The sequence below is a fragment of the Exophiala oligosperma genome (genome assembly GCF_000835515.1).
Source record: "Exophiala oligosperma strain CBS 72588 unplaced genomic scaffold supercont1.14, whole genome shotgun sequence".
In the NCBI taxonomy this organism is placed as follows: Eukaryota; Fungi; Ascomycota; class Eurotiomycetes; order Chaetothyriales; family Herpotrichiellaceae; genus Exophiala; species Exophiala oligosperma.
In genome coordinates, this window is record NW_015622831.1 from 23,615 (window position 1) to 45,130 (window position 21,516).

Genomic DNA, 21,516 nt, shown 5'->3' on the forward strand with positions numbered 1-21,516 from the left:
GGCAAGGGCCTATCCTATCGCCAGAAAATCAGGAACAGGGTTAGGGCTTAAGACTTTCCCGGGAGTGCATTTGTTATGACATGACAATTCGCCGTCTCCCATGAACCAAACCACTGTTCTAAATCAATTTTGGCAAAACGATCGCCTGGAGCATGCTCCCATAACAACCTTCAACGGCGAGAATGATAATTTCTATCAGCACAACCGAAGTACATGCCGGATTGACAGTGTCGACGACAACAGAGTATATCAGTTAATCTGGGAAGACAAGACAATTGTCGATCCCGAGTTGGGACGATTCTGTCAGGAAAATTGGAGTGTCGCGTCGGTGTTGCACCTTTACGGTCCTATACTTCTAAGTGATACGTCTTATTAATCTAAACGTTCGGGATTTAGGGGACTAAATTTTCGAAAAGCAACTGGGCGTTGACAAAGCACTGCGATCCATTCAGCAGCCCGACGTGTAGTTACCGAAGCGCGGGGATACCTCACTGGCGGCGTGCTTTGTGGGAAGCCACTACATATTTAATTCATCTCAAAACACAGACTGCTCCCCAACTCTTCTCTTCTGCCATCTATGCCCTTCAGTGCCTCTTTCCAAGACGAGAACAATCTGAAGCAAGATGGAATCCGAAAAGCTCTCAGGTGATGTCGAGAGCCAGCACCCACCCCATGCACATCTCATTAACGACGTGGTGCAGACGTTCTCATGGAAGCAACTCAATGTAGTGGTCAAAGACCGCAAGACCAAAAAGCCATTGTCGATCCTGGAAAACTCCAATGGCATCGTGCACGCCGGCGAGATGATTGCAATCATGGGTCCTAGCGGATCTGGCAAAACTACACTACTCAACGCGCTCGCTCACCGGGTCGCAACCGCTGGGGCGAAGACAGTCGGCGAGATCTTAATCAACCATCAGACCCCCAGCCTCCAAAAATTGCAGGATGTTTCAACCTACGTGGAACAAGAAGATGCCCTCATTGGAAGTTTGACTGTGCATGAGACGGTCGACTTCGCTGCCCGTATGGCCCTCTCAAGCTCCCTCGGCAAGAATGAACGACTTCTACGCGTCGACGACTTGATCTCCAGCTTTGGCATGCAAGGCCAACGTGACACCATTGTCGGCACTCCCATCAAAAAAGGCCTCAGTGGTGGCCAGAAAAAGCGCCTGGGTGTCGCCAGCCGCTTGGTGACCGAACCCAAGATCGTGTTCCTCGACGAACCCACGAGCGGTCTGGATTCTTCTCTCAGCTTCGAAATCATCAGCTATCTCAAGACGATTGCGAGGAGGAACAATGTAAGACTTCTGATCCTACACATGCCCCTTTCTGCGCAGTGACTGACATGTCGTCCTCATCCAGCTCCTCGTCATCGCTTCCATTCACCAACCTTCCACAACCACATTCAACTTGTTTGACAAATTATGTCTCTTGTCTAGAGGACAGACATGCTACTTTGGCGACCTGGCCGAAGCACGGCCCTATTTCTCAAACATTGGTCTCGAAATGCCGGAAGCGACGAACCCGGCGGAGTTCTACCTGGACCTGATCAACACCGACTTGGCTAGAGAAGGCGACGAGACTTACCAGCGGTTGCAGCGTATAATCCAAGCATGGAAAGACTCACCCCAATGGAAGGTCCTGGAACGCCAGTTGAAGCGAGAGCATGCTGCTGGCCACGGCGATGCCATGGTGACAGACCTTGCAAGCATCAAAACGGAGCGGCCGAGTTCATGGGCGACGTCCGTGGTTCTCTTGAACCGGGGCTGGATCAAAGCCTATCGCGACTTCGTGGCCTACGGTATCCGCCTCGTCATGTACCTCGGCCTCGCCATCCTGATGGGCACAGTGTTCCTCCGTCTCAAAACCACGCAGAGCCACATCCAACCATTCATCAATGCCATCTTCTTCGGCGGAGCGTTTATGTCTTTTATGGCCGTCGCCTACGTCCCAGCCTACCTGGAAGATCGTGCCACGTTTGCCAAAGAGAGAGCCAATGGGCTGGTTGGGCCTCTCGCATTCATTGTCTCTAATTTCCTAATTGGGCTGCCCTTCCTGTTCTTGATCACCGTCACATTTAGCGTGGTTACCTACTGGCTGTCCAACTTCCGACCAAGCGGCACAGGCTTCTGGATGTGGGTGCTCTGGCTTTTTCTCGACCTTGTTGCCGCCGAGTCCCTGGTTGTACTGGTGTCCTCAGTGTTCCCCATCTTTGTCGTGGCTCTTGCTGTCACGGCGTTTGCCAATGGTCTCTGGATGTGCGTGGATGGCTTCTTGGTCCCTATGAACATTCTAAATCCCTTCTGGAAATACGTGTTTCATTATATCGACTACCAGGCCTACGTCTTTCAAGGCATGATGGTCAATGAATTCAAGGATCGCACTTATTCCTGCGAAAGCACCGGTAATGGCAGCTACTATTGCAGCTATCAGAGCAATCTCAACTCTGAAGGCAAGATCGATGGCGCTGCCGTGCTCTCCACATACAACATTGCTCTCGACCAGATGGGATCTTGGGTCGGTATCATCATCGGCATCATTGTGGGGTACCGTGTGCTCGGCTACATCGCCATCCGAATCCGGAAGGATTGAACTCAAAAAAGCAGGCATCGAACTTCGGGCTTGGATTATAAAGGAAATGGACCGAACGTGTTCAGAAAAGAAAAGCCAGTGCTTAAAAAGGCTCGACTTGGTTGGATTGATGGCCATGGTCACCTAGTCCCTGCAATCTCCGCTTCCACTAGTCTCTTTGCATTTGCATTATTATTGAGTTCTGTCTGGTAGACCACTTTGATGGTGTTTGAAATTCCCACAAAGCTTCCCATGTGGTACTATGATTCTACTTGCTCCTCCATTGTCCCTGAAAGTTGATTCTGACCGTTTATCCTTCAAGATTCGGCAAAGTCATCTAGAACCGTACAGTGTGTAATTGCTTCTCCGAGGCAGAAAGCACTCCTATGTCGACCCGCTCTGACAACTCCCCCCGATCGTGTCAGGGACAACCTGAAATGCCTCTGCTCGTGGTGCTGGCCGTCCATCCTTCAGTATTCGAAAACGAAGATAGTCGAGCAGATTTGCGTGTAAGACAAGACGTCGAAGATCAGGATCATGCTTGCTAGCTTCGCACCCGAGTCTGCATGTGACGTTGTGGACGATGATATGTGTTTCGATGATTTCCTTTAGCGGTAGTGCTAGGACGCTTTCAATGGGTGGCTGTGACATGAGTTGAAAAGACAACTCATGTAAAGTATGAAGTATAAAATTGGCAGATTCAGAGCAAGATATTTGGTATGGGCCCGTTTGGCTCGAAGAGCATAGTGGTCTTCTTTTTGAGCCGGAATCAAGCGGACAAGAACTGCGGCAACGTTACATGTCTGGCGCGCACCCAAGTAGTTATACAGCGAAGGTCACTGCCTAGAGTAGATCCCGCCATATTACCTGTGGAAATCGGCGTCTTCTTCGGTAGCAGGCGCAATGCGAATGCTTCTGCCCTTTGATTGCTTAGTCTAGATTTGAAGGTATCCAAGAAGGGCGATCACATGTCCAAAGGTCTTTCCCCCTCCCAGTAGGCCCGATGCAAACAATGACCAGCAATTGAAAGGGAGACCCAAAAGACCCGGCCATTTCTGCTATGTCCCCATATCATGCCACCGTTCTGGCAATAGTCTGGACTATGCTGTGTTTTTGAGGGCTTTTTGATCCCCGAAGCCCAAATCAGGAACACAGGCTGTCTTGTCCCTGTTGGGACTGGACCCATTCGAAACGAGAATGTGGATTGCGTGATGAGAACCCCCGGCTTTCGGGCATCTTGCTCTGCCTTTGGACGGGTTTGGTCACGCTTGTGGAGACCCAGCACCGTATCCGGGGTTCGGGGTCTACATGCTCAATGTATCGACTCAAATTGGGCTTGGGGGCTCTCAGGAGTTCTTCCTTGGGTGTCGCCCAGGCGGACTGCACCTTTTAATCGCAGACACTTTTGTTCAATTCATTACTGTAATGGCCCAGAATTGCGGTACCGTCGCTGTAACGAGGCTGATCTCGACTGGCGAGTTTCGACAAAACACCTATCTGAAGCAGACTGGACGTGGATCAGACTCGTCGTGGGAGACCCAGAAGTTGACGCGCGCTAGCATCGGCAGCTCCCCCTCTGCCTAGCGGTACAATAGGCAGTCTCCTGGTGGCGCTCCTGCCTGGCAGGCAAGAGGCTGCACATCACGTGACCTGGGATCAAACCAGAAGGGCCTGACAAGTAGCGTATATACAGACAGATACTAGGATTGTTAGTAGGGGCATCCCTAATTATAGTCTTACGCTGCATAGCTGCCAAAAAAAGCGGCTGAGACTGACTACGATCTAATGAATCAATCAATCAATGTGTTCTGTGAACCCACATACTGTATCGCCGCTCGCTTGCAGCGGAAGGTATGTGATGAACAAGGTTTGATTGCTTCTAAAACCACTCTACTTTGAATTGGAGAACAGGTGGAAAGGTCGCAGGATGCTTGTAGTTCAACTAGCTGTTCTATGAGAAATTGAAGGTAGGATGGCCTTGACAAACCCGTCAGTCATCTGCTGTTGGTTCCCATCAGGTCGGACACTTCGGGTAATATCACTCGAAGGGTCACCCACTTTCTAATGAATGGAGCTTGCTTCCATCTTACAGTACACTCCGATTCTGCAACACGCAACTGCGCTCCAAGATCAAGGTCAGGTATTCCAGACAACAGACCGACAATGCCGTGCTTTTCGGTTGGTCGAAAAAAGTCTACTCTGATATATTTCGATGCAAAGTACACCTGATCATTTTGTCTCGTGGAACATTACCGAGGCAACAACGTCGACTTGACGCCTGAAAGCTTAACTTTGATGATGATAATTGAAGGTGTCCAAGGTACACAAATAACAGAACACTTGCAATTCGCAAGCAGTCGGACCCAGATCGCGACATATCGGACGTTGAAAGTCGTAGGTTGAAGCTTCTGCCTCCAAGTCGATGATTGAGCAGGTAGATGAAAGGTCAGTCTTGCGACTCCTGCCCGTCAGATATTGATCGGTTGGCGAGTAAGGATACAGTGACCAATAGTTTAATTGCCGCCGCAATGATCAGTGTGTTCGACGATCCGATCCTGCGATGTGCAAAGGCTCCGGCGAAACTTCCAGCAATGAGGATTCCCAGAAACAGTGCTCGCCTGTCCCTCGGGTGGTTGTTCATTGCGAGAAGCTTTGGATCTATGACAAGATCGACCCAGGCGGCGGTAGCCATCGCAGTGGTAATCTCTTGAATCCGGAACGGCCGCATAGAGGCCACTTGGGCGGAGGACGAGAATGCCAGCAGTGAAATGGCTCCCAGCGCCGACGGCCCAGACTCGTTGGGACCGTACGTAGCCTGTAAGATAGCGGCGCCAAAGCCCATGATTGTTTGCATCAAGTGTGTGACGAAGAGCCACACCCTCAGCCGAGGGCCGACGATGCGGGCGATCTGGCCGGTCACGAGCGCTCCAGAAACAAATACTGCCAAACTGACGCCAACATTTTTAATGTCAAAGAGATCTCCGCCCTGGCCAGCGAGGCCTACGGCCAAGATCACCGAATTTCCCGTTTGGTTAGACGCGAAACAGTGGAAGTCCGGGAAGCTGATGGCATCTTGCATCCCAGTACTGAAAGTGAGTAGGAGAAGTTGTGTTTCGATAAGCCAGTCCACGCCGATCGAAGAATGAAGATATCGTTTCAGTCTGGTTTTGATAGGCTGAGACTTGATATGCATGTTTTCCAGCGAGTCTGGATGGCTGACAATTCTGACAGAGTTCTCTTTCTCACTCATGTATGAATCTTCTTTCGTTCATATCGTGATTACTTGGCGGCTGTGGCCGGGGATATCAACCATGGTCGGGGACTTCGGGGATCAATGTTGCGAAAAACCTACGCAGCACTCGGGTTCACGAGGACCTTCAAAGGATAAATATAGCCCTCTTGATTTACTTTATTGCCCCAGTTCAGGTATCAGAAGGAATGCTCTTGTAAATCGTCTCACGCAGAGTGTCAATCGGCTTGACGAATTTCACTCTACTCGAAAGCCAGGCTCTGTGCTATTGCATCACACAAGTTAGATCTTCCCAACCTCAGCATTACGATGTCTTTGAGCAAGAGCAGAGATTTCGTCTCCGGCACCATCTTCGGTTCGGCCTTGACACTCTCCAATGTCGCCAGCCCACGAATCATCAAAGACCAATTCAAACTATCCGATTTCCACATGCTTCTGACATTCTTGTCTGCATCAGCTTCCAGCGCATTAGTCTTTGCCATCTACAATTCCAGACAGCAAGAAAGACTGCCACTGAAGAAGGACAGCTCGTATGGTTGGATTGCCAGATTTGATGGGAACATGATTGGGGGTGCAGCTCTTGGTGTTGGCATGGCAGTATCAGGTGCTTGCCCAGGTACCGCCCTAGTGCAGGCAGTAGCCGGAATTGAGAACAGCAGATCGTTGGCTGTTGGCTGTTTGCTGGGTGGTGTCATCTTTGTCAAACTACGGCAGTATCTCGATCAAGCTCCTCACAGTGCGGAGGCAAAACACACAGTCATGGAGATGACGAGATGGTCACAAGGATTGACTCTGTTAGCATACGAGTCCTTGATGATTGCGGCTATTGCTGTCCTGCATCTCCTTGCCCCTCGAGGACATTACCTCCTCCATCCAGCCCTGGGCGGCATTTTGCTTGGCTTAGGACAAGTCGCATCAGTGCTACTGACCAAGAAGCCAGTCGGGGTCAGCACGGCCTACGAGGAACTTGGGCGCTATTTTTGGGCGACGATTGAGGGTAAAGCGAAGCCTGCCACCGAAAGTATCTTCTTCTCAGCAGGTATCCTTGCCGGTGCACGACTGGTGATGTATTTCGTACCCGCAACGCTTCAATCCCTTCATCGTGCCGATAAGATCTCGTGGATGTCTGCCATATGTGGAGGTGGCTTGTTGACATTCGGAGCAAGGTTGGCCGGAGGTTGTACAAGCGGGCACGGGATCAGTGGGATGTCGGCGATGGGTCTGAGTTCCTTTGTCACAATTACTTCAACGTTTGTCAGTGCGATTACCACCACCTTTTGGCTGTCCTGAACGATAGGCGATGGACTACAGATAATATCTCCTCACTACTACCGCGTCCAGGGTTCGCGCGGAGGGGCCAATTCTCTTTCAATGGGACTATGGTGTATGCCATCCGGTTCCTCCTGAAGTTGACGTCAAAAACTTGTTCCAAGGGTGATATGTCAAGGAGGCTTGTCACTAACGCCAAAGCAGATGGCATAGAAGACGGCGATGGTTGTATATCTACCTCCTATGCTTTTGTCAATTTTGCTTTTTTCGCCTTCTGCTTCTTTACCTTCTGGCCTTCTCCTCCGCCTGTTCCTCTTCCGGCTGCTTCTCCTTGCTGTGTCCCTACTGCTGTCGGCTCGGTGGGCTTGGGGAATTTCACCCGGATCAACAGGATAGACGTCATAAATATGGGCAATGACCCTACTCCGTTCGGACCCTACTCCGCTCCCCTTGGGGTAGGGGCTCTGCATCAGCCTCTGTTGCCCCAAGCGCCATGATGGTGTTCCAGTAAGCCGCGTTAGGCATCTACGCTCTTTTCATTTCTTGATAGGGAGATCGAATCTAACGATGTTGTTAGTTATGTTGCCCGCTGCTGAAACGTATGAAGTCTATGTCTTCTATGATAGAGTATACTTAGTACTAATTAATTAAGCCATAATATAACTTAATCTCTTATAACTTAATTTAGTAGTGCGTGTAACCCATTATATTAAAGGCATAACTAGTCTTAAATAATTTCAAACTGGTGATATTCTATGAAGCAGCATTAAAGAGGGACAGTGTATTCTCTCGATTAGCCTGCGTAGGTCTCTCTTGGATATAAGACTGGTAACGGCGGCTGTGCCGACGCAGCCCAAAACACCACCGACCCTCGGACCACAATCCATGTCCGTGACTGATCAACATTGATCCTTGGAGCTATCTCTAGATCCAAACACCTGTAAGAATCGTGCAATCATATGTGATTTTGCTGTCGTCATTAACTGCTCACCTGAGGGTAATATCGAGTCTTTAGTTTGAAGCCAACCCTACAGATTCCATGAAAGGAGAGCCTGGGCCAAATCGGGTAATGTTAGCCTGTCATGGGTCCTTAATAATTAGCGGCTGGGCACAAAGCCGTCAAAATTATTTAATCTTATCAGATAATATACTCCGTAACTGTTGCCAAATCTCCACTCCCCGTGTGGACGTCTAGCCTTAACGTTGCACAAGATCCCTATTTTCGTGGCAAAGGAAACGTAACAATGCCGACTCGTTTTTGAAAATTTGTTGTCAATCCGGTTTCGGCGGTGAAAATTTCATCGGACTAAGCTTATTGCGAGAGAGTAAGCGCTGGCCTCCGAAGCTTCAACTCTTGCTTGCCATCATGCCCAGGCGAACAAGAGTCAACGCGAAGGCTTGGCATATGGTCTTGCTACCTCTTCGCCGCCATGAGGTTCGGTAAGTCACACTTAGGAGCACCGTCCGACAAGCCTCAGAGCGGGATTTTAGTGCGCCAACGCATTCTGAGAGAGATTGAGGGCTGTTGTCGAGACACCATTCAGCTTAGCTATTGCGGAAAACTTTTTCGCCCTCCTGTCTAGCGATGTCGGAATATGCTTTTGCTGGGGCTGGAATTTTGAATTGCTGTTTAATCTCGTTGCGTCCTCAGAGGGCCAGGCTGAATGAAAGTGAAGAGAATTCGGGTAATTGCAATCTTTTGTTTCTATTAAATCCATACTGACAGACGAGTCACCCCAAGCCGAAGCCGGTCATGAAATTTGGGCATGTTTCTATTGGCAATTGAGATAGAGATTGCTCTTGGCGACTCGGCTGGCGACCATTCCTGGTACACCACTATGTAAGTAACGAATGATCATCGTTCCCTATTCCCTTCCCAAATCAGTTCGCAGCCAAAGGCCCCATGGGATCTCTGCCAAATGTTTCCTTCTGCGCCTGGGCAATAATCTTTGACACGTCCTCCTTTGGCGCATCCAGCTTGTGCTCAGCATAGTTTTTGAGACCGGGAACCTTCGACAAGAATCTCCAGAGCGGCCTCTGCAGTGGCAAGGCCCCGGTGCGTTCCTCGTACAGCATATAACAAATGGCGAAGATGATAAATAGCCAATAGATATTGTACGAGATCACAGAGCCATACGTGCCCGTATTCTGCCAGCCCAGGATAGCATTGAACACGTCCCAGCCGCGGTCCCGTTCGGGATTACAGCAGTTGACATGCCACACCGTTTGTTCGATGTTATAAGATCCGGGCCCGTCTCCGGACTCTGCAACGTCGCCTCCTACTTTCTGGGAAAACTTATAGAACTGGAGGCTCCAAATTGATTTGGAGAACATCCCGGCGGCGAGTAGGTATAGGATGCAAGTTGAGACGATAAGGAAGTATTGAATCGTCATAGAATTACCGCCCTTATAGAGAAGGTAGCCCACGAGGCAACCAGCGAGGACACCGGTAATTACTGGGATTGGAAACGCCGTTGCTGGGAGACCTAGGGAGACCCCGCCGACAAACACCACAGCTTCCAGACCCTCTCGAAGTGTAGTGATAAAGGGTAGAATAAACATGGTGTATCGTCGAGTCCATTGTCCTAACCTAGACGCTGTATTGTGCTGATGATTCCTAGAGAGTAGAGCTTGAGCAATCTTTACCTTCCACTTCTCTTTTGTCTTGTTGATTCGTAAAATGGTTAGGCCCATAATAGTGATAATGATACTGGCAATTAGATAGAAAATTCCCTCCCAGAGGTCCTCGGATTTGGCCCATAAGTTACGGCCTAGGCCATAGAAGACACCGATAAAAGCACCGCCAATGATGAGAGCGATAAGAATGCCGCCTAGAGAACCTGCCCAAACCTGACGTTTTAGGCGTTTATGTATGAGAGGGTCTTGGCCGGGTTGGCCCAGGCATTGCTTCAGAAATGATAGAAGCACCGAGATGATTATGACAGCTTCAAGACACTCTCGGAAGACAATAAAGAATACTTGGACCCCGAAGACGTTCGTCATGGTGAGTGATGGTTTGGATGAGGGAACAAAGGCGAAGGAGTAGGGGAGGGAATACAAGTAAGGTCGGACTGAAGGGACTCTGTATAGGCCTAGGATACTAGACTATAAAAAACAATTCGAAACCAGAGGAAGGATAAATCTTGGTCAAATAAAAGCTTCCCGACAAGCTCCGAAGCCAAGGGGGTAAGGCTTATGGAGTAGAAAGAAAGGCCGAATGTCGAGAGGAAGAGAAGTTAGATATTGCCATTGCGATGTCGGTTAGCGGATCTTTCTTTAGGTGATTCAGTAGATCATCTGATAACGCGAAAGAGGAAAACAAAGTGGCACTCGTGGGACCTCGATCGGCTAAAATCTTGACTTCTCAGAGCTCAGGACAGTGAAGCGCCAAAAAGGCGGTCGGGTTGATATAACGACCAAGTTTACAGCCCATCCTGATTAGGGAGAACTACGTAACCACTATCTTGGCATCAATGATCTGATGTCCAAGGCTCCTAGTACACTATATACTTCACCCCTCGCTAATCAATCATATTAGTCCACATAATTTCCAGATGTGATTGGTCCAAATGCAAGCGGAGTGGCCTCTAAGGAGCAACAGCCGCGTCCAGACTGCCATGTGCCCGGCTGCTGAAGAGAAGAACGCTATTATCATAACCACCGCCGTTCAAGAGCTCTTAATCGAAGGGGATCAGTGCGGGCAAATGCTCGCCGGCATCGGGCTTCCCAAACCTTGTCCGTTGAGTTCCTACTTTGCATGGTCAAGCTCGGTCTCGAAACCTAGAAAACATCTTCTCATTCCTGTTAGATTTCGCATCTCCGGCTCTCAACCCAATATCAATTAACGACCTTCGAAAAGTAATGCTCCCTCAGTTAGTTTAGCACAATATCCCATGGTGCTCAAACAATTTATGATCATGGCGAGATCTCCGCACACGCCCTTTTTCGCTCTAATTTTCCTACTACTCTGCGAGTATGCCACTGCCAAAACCGTCACCTACGACTTTAACGTCTCCTGGGTGAATGTGAATCCCGACGGTCTAGCAGAACGCAGAGTCATTGGCATCAATGGACAATGGCCTCTACCTGTTATCGAGGTGGATAAAGGTGACCGACTGGTCGTTAACATGTACAATGGGCTAGGCGATAAAAATACGAGTCTACACTTCCATGGAATGTTTCAGACGAATTCCAGCTATATGGACGGCCCTTCAATGATTACGCAGTGCCCAATCCCACCAGGGTATAGTTTTACCTACGACTTCACCATCAATCAAAATGGTACATACTGGTACCATTGCCACACCGACTTTTGTTATCCTGATGGCTACCGGCAAGCTTTGATCGTTCATGACAGAGATGCGTATTTTAGTTCTCAATATCAAGAGGAGTTTATCATTACCCTAACCGATTGGTATCACGACCTAGTCGAAGATATCCGATTTCTGTCTCTGTATAACCCAACTGGTGCAGAGCCAGTGCCGAACTCATTTCTATTCAACGATACTCAGAATGTTAGTCTGTCAGTTAAGCCTAGCACGACATACCTAGTGCACTTTCTTAATGTTGGGGCCTTTGTGGGACAATATATCTATATTGAAGACCATAATTTCACCATTGTTGAGATTGATGGCGTCTATACTGAGCCCACCGAGGCCGATCTATTATACATCTCTGCTGCTCAGAGATATACAGTTCTCCTCACCACAAAGAACTCAACCGACAAAAACTATCCTATTGTGACTGTCGTCGATTCACAGCTACTGGATTCCATACCTAACGATTTACAACTTAACTCGAGTAATTGGCTTGAATACAACGCTTCTGCAGACCATCCTCAGGCTATTATGAAGGTCGACACTTCTAAAGAGCTTACCCCTTATGACGACCTTACATTGATCCCGTACGACGGCATTAAGCTTCTCCCAGAACCAGACCACGAGATCACGTTAACTGTGGTTATGGGTCTTCTCAATAACGGTTTTGGCTATGCGTTCTTCGATAACGTCTCATTCACATTTCCCAAAGTCCCGACTCTTTACACTGTCATGAGTGCGGGAAAGCTAGCTACCAATGAGATGATCTACGGCGAATACACCCACCCCATAGTTCTCAAACGGAATGAAGTCGTCCAAATTGTCCTAAACAATAATGACAACGGTGCGCATCCGTTTCATCTCCACGGGCATAACTTCCAAGTCATCCATCGCGACCCTCCTTATGGAGCGGATTTCTTCAAGTACAAGGGTCAAGATTACGTCCCGTACAACTCATCCGATCACGCCGCATTCCCACCTGTTCCCTCCCGCCGGGATGTATCTGTCGTACCCCCAAAAGGGCACTATGTGATACGCTTCGTTGCTGACAACCCCGGCGTCTGGATGTTTCACTGCCATATCGACTGGCATTTGGAGCAGGGGCTAGCGTTGGTCATGATTGAAGCCCCCGAAGACATTCAGGAGACCCACAAGATCCCACAGCAGCAATATGACATCTGCCGGGCTGCCGGAGTGCCAGTTGAAGGCAATGCCGCCGCAAACACCAAGGATTTCCTAGACTTGTCCGGTCAGAACAGGCAGAAGCCCAGCCTTCCCTCTGGCTTTACGGCCAGAGGTATCGTGGCACTAGTATTCTCTTGTATCAGCGCAGTTTTGGGTATGGCATTCATCACCATGTATGGCCTGTCCGAGCCAAAACTCATTCAAAAGGACGCGCCGAATGGCGACGAACGTTCGACCATCCCGGGATCAAGTGCCAGGGATATCGTTGAGCCCAAAGTCGACCGTGCTCAGAGCTAGAATTTCTTGCTGTGGATAATGAGTTGTGATGTTAAGATATCAGACAGGTCCGCAGCAGCTTCAAAGTCTAACGGATACGTTCCTGCAAACATCACACCTAGTTCAGATCTAATTTTTGAAACGCGTAATTGAAATGTTCCTTCTAAACCTAGGCTATCTAAGGCCATTATCACGTCCAAAACATGCGTTTTCGTGGTAATGATGCTTAGATAGTCGCAGGTAAATAATGGCCCCGCATAATACATTAATGAGCATGCTACATACCTCGGAGCAGCATGTAACCAGCTACAGTCTGCAGATAGATGCAGAACTAATTATCTTAGATATCTTGGCTCGTAGTCCAGGCCTACCTCGAATCTACGCTGGCGCTCATCTGTAAGGTGCTGCAGCAGCCGTTCCGTAGGTGAGGTGCTTCACCAAATCTGAGACGCGGCGAAAGACATCCAGACCATTCAGAGAGACGTCACGGCCGCCAAGAGCTCTATGGGCCTAGGCACCACACCATTCAACCCGGCAAACTTCAAGACGGCACGAACAATGTGGGCGCAATCCAAAGGCTCCACGCTGCCACCAACACAAGTGCCAGTACAACCGGGATCACATACCACAAAGAAACCAGCCATAGTAACCGCGTACAGAGACTGACTCGTGACAGCCAAGACAGTCAAGCTCAAAGAGAGCCTCGTGAGAGGGAGTACAGGTCTTTGCAAGTCCCATACCTCTATGATTCGTTGACGGACTGAAAGCTGTTGCGAAGCACAAATACATACAAAAATGTTGATAGCCGGTCTAAAATTTCTTTCAAATTCCTGTATCTGCTCAGTATTGTCATCATTGAAATCTCAATCGTGGCCTACAGAGAGTTGAGATCGTAGCTCTTAAGAGCACATATCCTGACTGGGGATACGATGCGCACGGGACAAGGACATCGGTCGAGTCGTCGAGTTAACTAATCGACCATGCAAGTAACTTTTTAAACACCTTCACGATCAGCAAAGCCCTTTGTGATGTCTCCGATCATTCTGTTATCTTTTACAACACGTATCTCCCAGCGATACAAACTCAAAGAGCTCTTCATGGATGACGTCGCATGAATCTGCTAGCGGGGACCTCGTTATCTGGCTGTCACATATGCATATAGTCCAGTCTATAGCACTATCACGCAGTATCCCTGCTGTAGTCACTTGCTCCGTGCTGCTCTATACGCTGTCTCGTAGGTCTATAAACGATACCGGAACCCAAAAGTCTTTAAATCGGTGACGTCATCGTAGTCCTCTGGACGCAGTTGAATACCGGTTGTGCGCGTGGCCAGATGCTTGTCGTCTGGGAGATCGGCCAACTTGTCGCCAGCCACCACTCCATTGGCGCCAGCACTGCCCTTAACACCTTCGGTCCTCTCCCGACGGTGGTTCATATATTGCAGATAGGCTCTAAGCACCACTGCCAGCCCAACGACGAGAGAGTAGCAGACCAGGATGGCTTTGAATGCAGTGCCATATTGCGGGGCTTCCGAGGTCCGGAAGAACTGCGGCCCAGCGATGTTCCCAGCACAGTATGCGATGAACAACATGGCTGTCATAGTCATCTTTTTGGTGACGCCCTTGTAGTTGGCTCCTACAAGTGACAAGAGGAGGGGAATGCCAGCGGGCCCGGTGGAAAGGAGGAAATATCCAAAAAGCTGCACGCCCGAAGATGTCCTGGGGCGGACGTAGATCAGCGAGCTACCGATCACTGCTGGTAGAACGACGCAGACGATAAGGATACAATTCATTTTTCGATACCGGCCAGCTAACCAACCCGTTGCGGAGATGGTACCAGCCGAAATGACCGACGCGGGAATGACTAACAGTGTCGACTGTAAAGAAGTGAAGCCGAAAGACTTGATGACCAGGTTGCCAAAATTCTGAGTGCCTCCGTTAGGGATCTGCGTCAAAAGTGACATGGCGAAGATGAGCCAAGATTTGGGATCCAAGACACACTCGACGACCTGATCAAGCTTCCACTTCGTGTTGGCAGTCCGGCCTGTGCCGGCGATGATAACCCGATCGGCAGCGTGTTTTCGCTCCTCCGTGCTGAGGAACTTGGCCTTTTCAATACTATCAGGGAGCAACAATAGCAAAGCGAATGCCCAGAGGAAATTCAGGATACCCAAAATGATGAACATCCACATCCAGGGAGACAAGGGGTCTTCAATATGGCCCACACCGTAAGCGATGAAGCTTGCCAGCACTCCGCCGACCGAGTTCCCAGCAAACCAAATTCCCGTTCGGATAGGTATCTCGTCTCCTAGAGCTGCTTAGGCAGTGCAGATACCAACAATAAGCTTGACTTACTGGTGTACCAGGTAGAAGTTATAAACATAAAGGCCGGGGTGATAGTGGCCTCGGCGACGCCTAGGAAGAAGCGGACCGTGATCAGGCCGCCGTAGTTGGTACACGCCGCCGTAAGAGCAACCACAATGCCCCAGAAAGCGGTGTTTGCCGCCATGTACTTTGCGACCGGTAATCGAGTGATGAGCAGAGTCGTGGGGTATTCCCAAAAGAAGTACCCAAAATAGAAAACCGAACTGACCCAGGAATACTCCTGTCCGACGAGGTGCTGCGCGGGCGTTAGCGTATTCAAGGCACCCGGTGATGGTATGACTGACGGTATCTTCTCGCAGGCCAAATACCGAAGCACTCGATAGAATGGTTTTGTCCATGAAATTGAGATTGTATGTCACGAACATTAGGGGCATTAGCCGCCAATCAATCTTCCGGAGAACACGCTTGGCCAAGGACTTGCCGCTAGCATCGTGTTCGAGTACCTCGAGGGCAGGACCTGCTTGAGCACCAACGTCGGTCTCGGAAAGTTCCATGCTGTTCAAGCGCAGTGCTGAATGGTGTGCCAGATAGAAAGGTACCCATGGGATGTTATTAAAAGTCATCCTTAGGGCGCCCATTTCCGTCAAATGCGACGTAGCAATCGCGGGGGGTGTGATCGGCACGAAGGCTTGTGCGAGCTTATCAGCAGCTCCAGCCCGGTTTGCTATTCTCCGATGCCTTGCAAATGGATTTGCACCGTCAGTATCGTACTCAAACCTTGCTCGCCTGTAACATGACCGGAGATCAGCGATAAGCTGTTAATAGGATATTCAACATGCCCCAACCGCAGATAGACTGTAACGGCATTACACAATCGCCCTACAAGCTCTTGGTTTGTCGGCGGTCTCGATAATTGATATCATCTCGTAAATTCGTCGATATTCTGCGTAAAGCGAGACTTTGCCGTAGTCAGATAAGACGGAGAGCCATAACGCAAAATCCCTAGAGTTGTTAGCAGACAGGTAAATAGCTCGTTGCACTTGACTATCGACCTTCCCCAGTGTATGTTTACGGGCCTACAAGAGACTATCAATCAGTGGAGCTTCAAGTTTGCAAGTAAGAGCCATCTATAATTCTTGTTAAAAGTTTTGGGCATGGCTAATCTATTTGCTATGTTCGGCATGGTGAAATTTTCCAGTTGAGCATGAAGGCTGGGCTCCTGGAGATGTCCGTTGGTAGAGCTTGGAGAGGGGTCCTATTGAACTATGCGCTCCACAAGCTACGTCCACTCATACCTTGTCCTCTTCGGCGGTGGCCGACATGAGGCGATAACGGAGAGAGACTGGGGCTTGAACCAAAAGCACACCCTTCCTAGGCTAAACTTCAAAAACACCTCTTTGGTGCACAAAGTTGGCGACGGACGAGCGCACCATGAACGGACTAGAGATTTCGCACTTTGTGAAGGCGCTCCCAAAGGTCGAACTTCACATCCATATCGAGGGCACATTAACGCCAGCACTCCGCTGGAAGCTGGCCCAACGTAACAACGTCTTACTCCCGTACGCCACATACGAGGAGCTCGTCGATTCCTACCAAGTTACCTATAACCACCGGAAAGAGGTGAATGGTGACGATGGCAGGCCCACGTTTCTTGAGGCCTATTTCGCTGGGTGCCAGGTTCTGCAGACCGAAGAGGACTTCTACGAGCTCGCGATGGCGTACCTGCGGCGATGCAGGGAGATGCATGTACGTTATGTAGAACCCTTCTTCGATATCCAGGCACACACAGAGCGCGGCATCCCCGCCGAGGTTGTCCTGGACGGATACCTACGAGCAAAGCACGACGGCGTCCATGATTTTGAGGTAGAGAGCAACTGGATCTTTTGCTTTTTACGAGACCGGCCAGTTCACGAAGGTCTTGCTGCATACGAGGCCGCGCGGCCGTGGGCTTGCTGCCCTGGAGGCAAGGGCCTGTTCCATGCCGTAGGGCTGGCAGCTAACGAGTTTGAGAGGCCCCCGATCCTGTTCGAGCGAGCCTTCGCCAGAGCTCGGGAAGACTGCCTGCACGTCACCATGCACTGCGATGTTGACCAAAAGGATGCAGTGGACCATGTCCATGAGGCTGTCTTCCAGGTATGCGGTGGTCAGGGCGCCGAGCGGATTGACCATGGCCTGAACGCAGTCGAACGCCCCGAACTCATGCAGGGCTTGAGAGACCGCGGCATCGGTCTGACGTTGTGTCCACATGCCTACCACCGACGGCAAGAGACCGCAGTCCTGTTTCGCAAGATACAGATATTACTCGACGCCGGAGTTACAGTCTGTATTAATAGCGACGACCCCGCGTACATGCGTGAGCACAACCCCTTCCAGCTCCGTCATCGACATACTTACAAACATCGCTCAGACGACGTCTGGATCGACGGCAATATGCAGAAGGTTCAAACCTATTGCGGGCTGTCTAAAGCCTCCATGGTACAGCTCTCACGCAACGCTGTGGAGATGAGCTGGGCAGCTCCCCAGGTCAAGCGGCGAATACTGGCGGAATTGGACGAAGTTGATACCCGCTAAGAATCAACCACCCAACAACATTTGGACACGACGAGGAATAAACATGGAAGAGCCACGAGCTATAAGTAGCCTAACGTCCGCTCGCAGTCATAAGAACTTAACTTAGTCCCTCACAAGTACACCCTAAAGAGTATATGAAGCATGTGAAGGAGAGCAATTATAGTGGAGACAATGCAGACCCCCTCAACGAGTAAAGAGGTTTCCCATCGTCATCTTCTTACGCAGACTATATATACCGTAATATCATACTTTCAAGGCCACGGATGCTCGAAGAAGCTCAATGTAGCCGGGACGGCGTACCAAGGCCCTGGCATTCATATGGAGTGTATGCATAACGCAGGTGAGATAGACTTGAAGCTCTGTCAGACTTCGAACCCTATTGACATTTCACATAGTATCAGACAAGAATGCAGGACTTATTGTCATTTAGACAATCGTGCTCCAAGGATGGCAAAGATCCCGGGTTCTTGCACGATGCATGACTTTGTGTATTTTCCTGGCCCTGAATTCCTCCCCTTACCATGGGCTCTCCGGGCCTTTGTTTCTTCATCATTTCCTCTCCACAGCTTTTTTCAAGACCTGCGCAAACACCCATACATCGTGAAACGAGTTATACAACGGCACAGGTGCAACTCTGATAACATCGGGCTTTCTTTGATCGACAACAACTCCCGCATCGTGCAACGCGGCTCCTACATATTCCAGCAAGCCCGGTTTTAACAACAAGCTCAGCTGAGCTCCGCGCTGAGCGGGGTCAAGCGGTGTGATTATCCGGAAGGGTGGCTCTGCGTCACCATTTAACAAAAGATACTGAAGGTATGCCGTCAATTTCAACGACTTCTCCCGTAGCTCCTCGATCGAAGTCTGGTCAAAGACCGACAGTGATGCGCACACCGAGGTCAAGTCGATGGCCGAAGGATTCGATATTTGGAAACCTCCTGCTCCCGGGATTGGTTGGAAATCTGGAGGTTTTATAAGTTACCGCCTTTTCGACCTCCTCAAGGCAGAGCACTTACTATTGTCCATGTCAAATCGTGACGACTTATCGCCGCTATACCACCCCGTAAGTCGAGGTCGAAAGACCGGACGATCCTGACCCTGGGGATACTCGACCTTGCCATGCTTCTCGTGCACGAATAAGCCGGCAATGGATCCGGGCCCAGCATTCATGTACTTGTACGTACACCAGGCCGCAAAGTCGACGCCCCATTCGTGCAGCTTCATTGGCACATTCCCAGCAGCATGAGCCAGGTCCCACCCAATCATCAGACCCTTGGCGTGGGCATGGCCTGTGATTGTGGGGATGTCCAAGAACTGACCGCTGTAGTACTGAACGCCCGGAAGCAGCACCAGCGCAATCTCATCGGCGTACTTATCTATCGTCGACAATATTTTTCGGGAGGAAATGATGTGATCCTCGTCCGGTTCGACGAGAATCATGGACTCTTTAGGGTCATAGCCGTGCCATAAAATCTGTGATTCAATCGCGTACTATTTATCATGGAGTGTCAGCTGACAACGAACAACAAAAAAGATGTGAATGATCGACCACTTCACTCCAATAGCCAAGCTCCCTCACTACAGGACGTCGACTCACGTGATCACTAGGGAATGCTTTCCACTCCAGAAGAATCTTGTTGCGCTTCGTCGTTGGCCGGTAGAAGGACGCCATCAGCAAGTGTATGTTAACAGTGAGGGTGTTGGCAATCGCCACCTCGCTGGGCAGCGCACCCACCAGCCGAGACGTCCGTTCCGCAGCAAAATCCGCCAGTGACTGCCACGGCTTGAGAGGTGATTCTTCGAGCTGAGTAAAATGTCCTCCCACGGCGATAGACGCCCAAGTATCGAGCTGTGCCTGAATGTACCCGGCTACAGCCTTGGGCTGAAGGCCAAGTGAGTTGCCGCAGAAGTAGATTCCATCTTCATCATGTTCGACTGTGCAGGAGATGTATGTGTCAGCAAATTCAAAAGCTTTCTGTCTAGTGCTCCTTTCAGTCGAATCTCACTCCTCGCTTTCCCTGCAACTAAAGTACACAGTGGACTTACCAGACTTGCCAAGAGATTTTCTCTTTAAAGCCGCCTTGGAAGGAATGATGAATTTTCCGCGAAACTCGCGAAGAGGATCCTCCAAATCCAACGACCGGGCGTGTTCCTCACTGTCCGCATTGTCCGGGAATTTCTGTTTACCCACAACAGCCCAGTCAATTAGCGTCGTAGAAGCCTCTGTATTATCGAGAAGCCCTGGTGCCATTGCTGCTCACACAGTCTGTTGATGTGTTTTCAAGTATACTGGGATCCACCGTATGTTTTTTGCTCGGTACAAGAGGTTGCCACAGATGGTAAATCGTCAGGTGATGTTTGCCCACAAATGCAGAATGTCGTTCAGGACTTTTCGGAAATCCTGGTGGCGTTCACTTTATTTATGCTCCGTTGTCACTCCGGCGGAAGCAGAGATGTTCCGAACTCTGGAGTTGAAAAGGCGGAGATTGATGACCAACTTTGCCTCCGCCTCCGCCTCCGTCTCCGCCTCAGTGTCTTCCAATCTCCATTGGAAGCTCTGCGGTTTGACCCGAAGCAAGCTGATGACATTGACGATCTGCTGAGACTTCAGCCGATAGTGGTCTCAATTAAGGTCATTCGATTTGGCAAATGATCCTGAATATTTAGCAGCGGCCATGCGGCAATTTCGGCCTTATGAGTCTGAAGAGCGAATCTGCCTATGCTCCGACAGTTTCTGGACAGGCTTAGAAACACATTGGCAGTACTTCCCATTACCAACCTGCAAATATGTTACCGGAGATGGCTTTGCAAGCGTGCATCTAGTGCACCCACGCTAGGCCCCCTGAAAGTGGCAGGTCATGCGGCGATGTGTAGAAAGGCCCCAATGACGATGGTCGCAACTGAATTTCGGCGCATACGCCCGCGAGAATGCTCCTATGCATGTAGATGTAATCAGGTCAACTTTAGCCAGCCTACGTTCGGAATTGTCGCTTGTCCGGATTACAAATGACATCTTCAAAGCGTGTGAATACGTAGATCTGTTGGTCACCAATGAAGGGAAAGTCTAGCGAAAGTGATGGTTGTCCGTTATCTTACCCAGTGTCGCTTCACCTTCCATACTCATTCCATGTCAGCATTAACCCTCAAGACTATGGGAGACATATCTGGGCTAGCCAGTGCCCAGTGGGACCGGGTCGATGGCCGATTTCGAAGATATCGCAGGCCCAGCAGTTCAGCTTGGTAGCAAGAGAGCAGGTAGGTATATTACTGGCGGTGATGTTTTAGTGGTCTAAGAGCGGTTCGTAGAATGGGATTTCAGCATCGGCCCAGCGTGTTTGATTATCTGATTCGTCCCGACGATAGACAGCCTAGATCACGGCGTCTGCATATGCTCGCAGAAAGACGGTTCACCGGAACCAATTAAACAAATTTGCTGTTCAGATCGCATCCCGATTCCCCTTACTGAATTCTTGAAGATGTCAGGGCAATTTTCCTCTTGCTTCGGGAAATTCGAATCTTTGCTTTAGACTTTCGAAGTTTGAGAACTTCTTGTTGCCGTAAGGACGAGATGGTCTTTCGTCTCCATACTTTTCTTGGTTGTCTCGCTCCTTAGACTTACGAATAGCCGCTTTTCAATAACAGTCACGCGAAGCTTAAGATCTCTGAGGGCAATAGACTTGCCAAAACATGTTCGTGGCCCCTTTCCCGACCAGGATGTGGCCGCGCTAAGATCAACATCCGTGTAAAGCTCTTT

At 49.8% G+C, this 21,516-nt stretch overlaps 1 protein-coding gene across 1 annotated transcript; it reads right to left on the bottom strand.

Annotated features, from left to right (window-relative positions):
- Nucleotides 1-8,971: 8,971 nt before the first annotated feature.
- On the bottom strand, nucleotides 8,972-10,093 carry PV06_10543 (uncharacterized protein; the record flags this gene model as incomplete). The annotated part of the gene is made up of 1 exon (XM_016412101.1): nucleotides 8,972-10,093. One exon carries the CDS (start codon nucleotides 10,091-10,093, stop codon nucleotides 8,972-8,974), a length of 1,122 nt encoding a protein of 373 aa, XP_016257409.1.
- Nucleotides 10,094-21,516: the final 11,423 nt, after the last annotated feature.